The 8,892-nt window shown below is 39.5% G+C and overlaps 1 protein-coding gene across 1 annotated transcript; it reads right to left on the bottom strand.

The window, feature by feature from the left end:
- On the bottom strand, nucleotides 1-8,502 carry strip1 (striatin interacting protein 1). Its single transcript, XM_034139585.1, has 20 exons — nucleotides 8,364-8,502; nucleotides 7,198-7,267; nucleotides 7,012-7,086; nucleotides 6,763-6,897; nucleotides 6,504-6,624; nucleotides 6,088-6,263; nucleotides 5,866-5,993; nucleotides 5,592-5,774; nucleotides 4,935-5,155; nucleotides 4,774-4,839; nucleotides 4,623-4,686; nucleotides 4,447-4,518; nucleotides 4,050-4,124; nucleotides 3,627-3,724; nucleotides 3,210-3,336; nucleotides 2,825-2,925; nucleotides 2,678-2,744; nucleotides 2,453-2,557; nucleotides 2,153-2,357; nucleotides 1-1,477 (listed from the first exon to the last, which is right to left on the bottom strand). Exons 1-20 carry the CDS (start codon nucleotides 8,475-8,477, stop codon nucleotides 1,230-1,232), a joined length of 2,451 nt encoding a protein of 816 aa, XP_033995476.1. The 5' UTR covers nucleotides 8,478-8,502; the 3' UTR covers nucleotides 1-1,229.
- Nucleotides 8,503-8,892: the final 390 nt, after the last annotated feature.

The following is an 8,892-nucleotide window of genomic DNA, read 5'->3' as shown; positions in this document are numbered from 1 at the left end:
TGAATGACAGTATCATTTTATTACAGTATAAGTCTGTGTAAAACAAAGACAAAGCCATGATAAATAAGGTTCACAATTTACATGTATTTTAATGTCCTTAACCTTTAAACTAAAACAAAAACATGTTAAAAAGTAGAACGAGGAATCAGGTTCTGTAACTCGCAATTTAACTGAGATTTCCCTTTCAGTTCAGAACCGCTGTCTGATGGGTGAAACGAAAGAAGTGAATGATCTCAATCAGAGACTTTCTTCTCTCTCACACAACCAAGTGACGTGAACATGTGCCACCATTTTCTCCACACAACAAAGCGAATGGATGCTATTGAGCTACTTTAGGTAAAAAACAATAATCGAGGCTGTAATCATAACGTCTAAACTGCCTGATGGTCAGCGAAGGTCTGAACGCCTGCATGGTCCCAGAGTAAAGGTGTGTCGGCAGCACTCAGAATAATGCAAATAACATCTAACAACAAAGGGTGAGTCAGGTGAACAGGAGATTGTCCTCTTCAGGTGATAACTGTTAAAAAGTAATACATTTGGATTTATACATAAGGATAAAATGAATAAAAAGCCCCACACCCGTTCTCTTTATCTCTCTTATAAAGATAAACTCATGAGATGTACCAGGGAATGTTTCATTTATTAAGAATCGGACAAAAAGCTCATAGTGACTTTAAAATTGTGAGCTTTTAATACACATATCTTTTGTCTGATTCTTTCTTAGCTTGATTTTGGATCCAGCACCTGTTTCTTTGCTATGCGTACTCTACAACCTGTGAATAATAACATCTCAAATCTGCTGCCTCAACAAAGCACACCTATACGCCTATATTAAGACTCTTAATGAATATGCAAATTGTGTTCCCAGTAGATTTGTTTAAAACTACATTCAAACTTCCATGTAGTGCTTCAAGGTAAAACTGACTGACTTTTGGTAGCAGGTAAGAGGCACTGAGCAAACACCCGTATATGTAAAGGTAGGGTTTGGTTCAATTCCACACGTAGAGCAGGACTCGGCTCATTTAAAATAAACTGTGGGGGGGCCTTAGTGTGGGGAAAAGTTTCAATAGTTCATCACATTAAGCATATATTTAGAGCAGCAATCAAACGTGATGATTGTAGGTCCACACCTGCGCGTCAGCTTCAGTCTGGTGTCACATGATGCTGAGCGCTGTCGGTGGCTTGTCAGAACTCCCGATTGAAACTTTATTTAGAAAAGTCGATGATTCTCACTGCAGCAGTTCTTCCCAGGAAATGGGTTTGGAGAAGACTTCCCGCTCCAGCCACAGGTCATAGTTCATCTGGAAGTCCTCAGGCAGGTCCACCCGCTGTCCCAGGACGCTCTGCAGACAGTTGTCCACAGGCAGGAAGTCCGGGTTGCTTTGGCTGTTGTCGTAGCGGCGACTGTTGAAGCGTTCGATGTTCGCACGCAGAGCACACTCCTCGGCCTGGAAGTCCCAAGGTCGAGCATCCAGATCTGATCACAGAGAACAAAAAGCAGTTCATATTGGGTGTATTTAGCTTTGAGTGGAAATACAACCCCTTTGTTTCATTAAAGAAGGATTAGATGCCCACAGCCAACAGAAGCCTGAAACCTATACAGTAACACTGGCTAATGCGTATCAAGTGTGAACATGAATGAGTGCAAATGTATTCCTTTTTGGATAATATCATGATATGTGGAATCAAATCTTAACAAAGAAACTACTATTGGAGCCTACACTTTTTATTTATTTTTGTATTTATCTTCCTACATCCTATATCTTAGACATAACAAGCTAAAATTTGCTCTTAATTTGGACAATATTAATGTGCCAGGATCAGAAAGTGGATTAAAGAACTGGTATCAAAAATGGATAAGATAAAATGTATTGTTAGATGTACTCAAAATGTTTTTGATGACAGACCTGGGTGAACAATGTTTGCTGTGTTTTATAGAATCGTTACTCACAGAACACAAAAGCTTTAAAATAATTATTTGAGTATCTGAATATCGAGTAATCAATTAACCTACTAATTTTGTCAGCTCTAATAAAGACCAAATACACTTCACAACAATAACACTTGCATTTTTGTTATATCACAGCATAAACTTTTATTTAAGCTGAATTGAATGAATTCCTACTGGCTGTATGATTGTGATTCCACTCACCGTTCCCGTAGGCCCAGTCGTCGTTGAGCCGATGTCGGACCTTCTGATAAATGGCCGACATGGTCTTCATGTTGCTCTTCCTCCACTGACGGCCCAGGTATTTGGTCTGCACTTTGAGCAGCTTGAGGACGTAAAGCTGCATCATGGCCTGCTTCACCTTCAGCGCCCTCTTCAGGATGGGAGCGGACTTGAACACCACCAGCATCTGAGAGGGCAAAGATGAATGTTTATACATGGATTTGTTTATATTTCTGATGAAACCCATCCTCTTCAATGTTATTTGTGGAGGATTGCTCCCACCATTGTTCTGGAGTGCTTCCACTTGGTCAGTTTGTTGAGGATCCTCAGCAGGTTGATGCAGGAGAACAGATTCCTCCAGCAAAACTGATTGTTGTCTCCTGCTTCCTGTAAAAGACCACATTTCAACATTAAAAATGACTTCAGGGCTAGATTTGACATCAGCAGAAAAAAAACTAAACACTGTATAATCAGAAGGCAACGATTACAAAACAATAGAAAACTCACCAAACTCTCTGCGGTTAACTCGGGCAGCTCGTTCACCACGCAATGAGGAAAGTCAAGAACTGAAATGCTAATGGAAAAAAAACATTGAGTCATGAAACAACGAACATTTCAATACTCTTGCAATGAGATGAGATGTCCTGAAAGTACCTGTTTTTGGCCGTGATGTACGACATGATGTTCTGGTTGAAGAACTTGAGAATGAGGGGGATGCAGTTGGCAAACACGAGATGTTGAGCCATGTACTCAAACTGTGAGATAAAATACAAAGACATGTTCAGTTAATGATATTTAGTCATATCTTTATTTCAAGTAACATATACAAGAATGAGATCAATGGTTGGCAAATATCTAACACAGCTCACTCAAGTCATTCTGACCTTCAACTTAGGAGGCGTGTGCTTACAGTTACATAATAACCATCACAGAAATGTATTGTGAGAAATGTCATGATTCCGAAACTTTAAAAAAGTGTTTTTTTGGTGAGAAAAAGCGAATAAATGTACGTATTTTCATTAACTAGTGCTGTGTTTACCTGGTAGATGTGGTTTAGTTTGAAGTGTTTGAGGAGCAGCAGCAGGATGGCAGAGATGGCCTTCACGATGATCTCTTTGTGTCGATTGACATCAACACCGAGTTTCATGCTCTGCAGCACTGTGGTCCTGCAGAGTCAGACATTACACATCAATCACAGATTTAGTTTAACTCTGATCCTCAGAGAAAATAAAATATCACAAAATGTTGAAACTCAGACAACCTCAAGCCTGCTAACCAGAGTTTGGACTAAATAACCTTTAATCTGTATGCCTGCGATGTGAAGTTACACCAATTTTCCATTTTAGACACACATCTCATTTTAAATTATTAATAAACGTATTGTATTTTACTTGTCCCACTAGAATGGATATTGGCATTGCTGTTTAAAGTTTTGAAGAGGCCCTGCGTCACTTACGGCATCTCCTCCGGCAGCACGTCTGCCAGGATGTTGATGGAGTCCGTCTTGGCTTTGGAGGTCGGAGCTGCAGCGAGGAGGATCTTCAGCAGAGCGATCTGACATTCAGAGAGACAGAACAGGAAGTGAGTAACAGTCAGTGATGGTTGATTTATACCATAAAAAGAGTAATGTTATAATGCATCTAATGCTCTTAGAACTACAACATTTTGCATTGATGTCAACTTCACAGTGTCTGAAGGGCCTTACATGCAAAACATTATATTAGACTCAACTAAATAAAGGTTACAACATGTTATTTACACAAAAGGGTCTTAAAGCCAACATTATTTACTGTTATTTGCACGGAACTGAAAGCCACTGAAATATTCTATGACCTTTTCTTCACAGGAGAATTACCAGTGTATACCGGAGCCCACTAACCATGTATTGAGGCAAACTGGGCAGAATTCCTTGATAGAGCAGCTCAATGGAGGACATCTCCACGTCTTCTTCACCCTGATAAGAATAGAAACAAAACAAATGTACATCACCATGACACCTCGAGACAGATTGTTTTGCAGACACAAGACCCTAAAACCTCTGCTATCGTCAATTATTAATTACCGACAGAAACAGCTCACTTAGACAATTTTTACCTTACCTTATTTTTCAGATAAGGTATGCATTTGACAAACATTTAATTATTGATTAATCTGTCAATTATATTTTAGATGTATCGATTAGTCAGTTAAATGTGAAAAATATTGAAAACTGCCAGTACCCATTTCTTAAAGTCAAACGTGATTCCTTAACTATTAACGCCTCTGTGTCTACTTACCCCAGACAGAGGGGTTTTCTGAAACTCCTCCTCCTTTGCAATCTGTATCTCAGCAATGGAGATGTACTTGTGCTGAAAAAAGATGAAGAATAGACATGAGAATCTAGCAGCACTATTGACTTTAAGGGTATACCCTCTAGATGTAAAAATATGTTGTGAAATGGCTAATTCAATACCTGCTTTAACGTCCTTATGCTCTCATGAATTGGCCGGGGTAAACCAACAACTGTATCTGTATCACTGTGAGACATGCACAAAAAAAACGTCAGCACACACCATACAGTCAAAGTGTGAAATATTGGACTTAAGTTGCTTTCGGAAACGTACTTCCCAAGTGTGTAACCTATGAATTTACTTCTACTTGATTCCAGGAAATTCTCAATGTCCTTTTCCCTGTGGGAGAGAAACACAATAACATCATAACAGAACCTCAATCTTTATAATCTTCTTTCTAGATGTGTGGACAAGAGAAACGGATCCACCGGTACCTGACTTTAGGAGCCCACGGCAGTCCTTTGGGGAAAGACACCCTCTCTGATGGAGGTTGAAGAATAGGCGGAGGCATCACCTCGTCCCTCTCCAGAGGGAAAGTCTCCGGCTCTAGAGAGTTATCATTGTCATCGTTGTCGTCCTCATCCTCACGTGAGTCGTCTGCCTTGTAAGGATCCTTCTCGTTGAATGCGTCAAGGTTGTCTTGTTTGATCAACGACTGTGTAAATATTAGAATATCTTTATTAGTCCAACAGGGGGGGAAATGTACATTGTTACAGCTCAAATATAGAGGCAGAAATAGGAACATTTTAAATAAGAGACAGGCACAAAATCTTAAAGATAGAAATACACAAAATACAAGTACACATCCAGGTGGATAGCAATAAGTAGCAGTATTTAAAAATAAAATGTGTGTAGGATGTACAAAGTAGTGTGATAGCAGCCAGATAACAGTAGTGAAAGTAAAAGTATTTATTGCACAAGATTATTTACAGATTTTGTAAATAACTTTGCCCAATATATACTTTTACTTTGGTGAAAGATTTTCCAAAACCCCTGATCTATATAATCAAGGCAACGACACATTTCACATGTACCTTCTTTTAACCCACACTATGTTTGTGTTGAGAGCAGGGAGCAGCAGTAATGTCTACCTTGTGTTCGCGGCGCGCCCGTTTCTGCTGCTGCTCGATGAGGTCGGACGCAGACGCAGGAGGAGAAGCAGCCCTCATGCTGCGGATCACTCGGATGCTGTTCTCCGGGAGAGGGGGGAGACCCAGCTCCTCACGCTTTTGAACCTTTATGCTTTGGAGCTGCTCAAACCCTCCGAGTGTGAACTGAAACAGGGGACAATCATTTAACATGTTTCCTGATTAGAGGTAATATGTTTTTGTTGTGAGGTCATGTGGGAGCAAAACAGTGTCTCACCAGGATGCTCTTCCACAACAGCAACAACACCTTCTTCATTGGGAAGTGAGGAGCATGACCGCTGCAGAACTTGGTAACCATACCGAAGAGCATGACGGAAATCGGTTCGTTGTTGTACAGAGGAGCTCCTGGATTAGAGGAGTGGAGTTAAAATAGTTCACCTTGCATGTTTTTTTTAAAATCGGTGACATGACTGCAGGTTTTTACGTCGATAAAACTCACCTAGTTCTGCTCTGAAGGTTTCCCGGATGACTTTCCACTCAGGCTTGTCGGCAGGATCATCCTGTTGTATGGTTTCCACCATCAGGTACATTATGTTGAGCAGCACTCTGAGATCTGTGCTGTCAGCCAGGGAGATGGCTGGTTTCCTCACAGCATTACTACAGGCAGCGCTGTTACTGAAAGGGAGAATATAAGTGTTTTAAACTCTTCTCCAGATAGATCATTTTACAACAGAAGATCTAGTAACTTCTAGCCTTGCAAAGCCAACAGTGTGCTTTAGTGTTGCTCACTGGCAACACTAAAGCTGATTGTTCTAACCTACAAGGAGTTATCACTTTTTATAAAAGGAGATGATTCCTTGTAGATAAAAAAGGCAAAACTAAATTAGGATAGCCTCTGCATGATTGATAACGTACTCAATCTCCATGTTGAGCAGCTCCACCAGAGCAGAGAAGGTCCCCATATCCAGCAGCAGAAAGATGTTGTATCTCATCCAGTGCTGCACTTCAGCCTCAGAGCTGCACTCTGCAAAGGTTCCTAGAGAGAATAAAATGCAATGGTGAAACACATATATTTTGAGAAAAACTAAACTAAATGTTCTGATCAATTCGAATTTGAATTAAATCAATATTAATTAATACTAAGAAGGTGTTAAGGGATGTGTTGTTGACTGACCCTGAGCCATGTAAAGAATGGCTCTGGCAACCTTCAGCCTCTTCTCTCGAGCGATCATCTCCAGCCCGTCCAGCAGGCGCATGGCGTGAGCTCTCTGCTGAGATTCATCCAGCTCCGTCCATCTCTTATCAGAAACTAAGAAACAAAAGAGGTGGAGATAATTCACTTCACACATATGCCTTCTTCATTTTACGTAATAAATGATTTGCTGTAATGTCATTAAGATGTGTTGTAAGTTGAACTCCATACCATGTGTTCTGAATTCGACCTCAAAGCACTGCCTATTGAGAGAAAACTCCGGTCCTTCGGTGTAACTGTACAGCTCTGAAACATTCACAAAGAATATGTAAATAAGACGAAATATGTTGCAAGAGTGAAGAGCAGGAGAGCAAAAAACAAAGTCAGGTAATCTCAATGTCCGTAATGACCACACACCTGACAGCTCAGCAGCCCACTTGTCTGTATCGGCATATTCAAACTCCAGGTCTGGAGACTCCGACAGCCCCTATGCACCAAACACGGTATATATTTTTTTTGTTAACTGGCAGAATGGCAAGTAAATATTCATTTTTTATTAACCACTAAATACATAAACATTGTTCTTTGGCTGTTTAGTTAAGAACAACTATGAGCCACTTCAACTAGCATTTGGCTTGGGTTTAATTTCAAGCTCTGACCATAGAATTCAATACATGTTTATTGTATAGTCTACAATATAAAGTAAAATTATAAATTACACAATCCAACAGAAAGAAGGGTTACAAACGTTAGGTATTACAAAGAATAGTCCAAAACTATGATATGCAAAACAAAAAACAATAAAAAGGGGCCTTTTGATGACTTCATTCAATCTAGTTTACTGATACAAACGATTGTATATTTTCACCAACATTATAAATCCAAACCGTTTATTTGTAATCGGTATTTTACATTGAAGCATTTTTACAAAAAGAAAGAACAATTTTTTCAACCCTGTTAGAAATCATGTATCAATTAGATGTCACAAAGAGAAACTCCTCTCAATCATATCATATTTATGGTTTAATCTGTAATGCTCACATTTTATTTATTTTCTGAATATTCAAAATGATTACAAGATGTCAACGCATGAAAACAAGAAGTCTAGAAGTGGTTTTCTCGCAGTTAAATTCAGCAATGTATCCACTATCAGGCAAGGGAGCACTGACTAACTTCGTTTTCTTTATAGGCATAAGCTTAAAGGAGGGCTCCATGGTTTTAAATCACATGAACACAACAGGCCGCAGACAGAATAAGCCTCAACAGGTCGCCGCTGACAGACAGCTCAGTCTGGCCTGGTACTAGCTAACATCAGCTAGATAGCCCCTGCTAAGCTACACTACTATTCAACATTGCATAAATTAAGCTACAAAGGGAGTATTGCACAAACAGAGGCATATTATTTCAAAGATGTTAAGAGCCTCAGTTGCTGCTGTTAGTTTGTGTCTCCGTGTCAGAACAAACAGTAAAGCTAGCCTGACAGAGCTAACTAAGCTAACGTTATGTGGTACAGAAGCAGCAGCAGCCTCGTCTCTAAATGATTAGTTTGCTGTAAATTAAAAAAAACAATTATTTTTACGTACCTCTGATGAATCTTTTCTTGGGTTTCGGGTGAACTCGCCCCTGCTTTTGTTAGGTAACATAGCTCTCTGTTTATTGTTTACAGGAAGCCCACTACTGTTCCCACCGACGTCCATTTGGGCGCAGTGTCTTCTCGCGAGATGACTGAGTCGATCTACGAGAGTTGGAATTGACATTCTGTTGTGTCATATTTAATTCAATCTTTATGTAAGGTACACTCTTTAACGTAACTACCGTTTAAAAGGGGAGGGGGGATATGATCTATGCCCTTTGTTTTATGTGTGATTTAATTATTGTGATTATTTTTCACGCATTTATTGATGTCCTTTAGGTTCTCCAACCTGTTGCATTCAATCAATCCATATTTAATCCAACATTTGCACTAATGTCTTACTGTTTGTGTTGTTGTATTATTTATATTAACATTATATTGAAGGTGTACATTTTAAGATTAAGTGTGATAAAATACTTCTGTTTACATAGATTTATAAACTTACATATGTGTTGTTGTTTTAGCTGTACTATATCCAT

Source organism: Trematomus bernacchii, unplaced genomic scaffold, assembly GCF_902827165.1.
Source record: "Trematomus bernacchii unplaced genomic scaffold, fTreBer1.1, whole genome shotgun sequence".
Lineage (NCBI taxonomy): Eukaryota > Metazoa > Chordata > Actinopteri > Perciformes > Nototheniidae > Trematomus > Trematomus bernacchii.
Note: the sequence above shows the minus strand (reverse complement) of the source record. Positions and strands in the feature narration are given on the sequence as shown.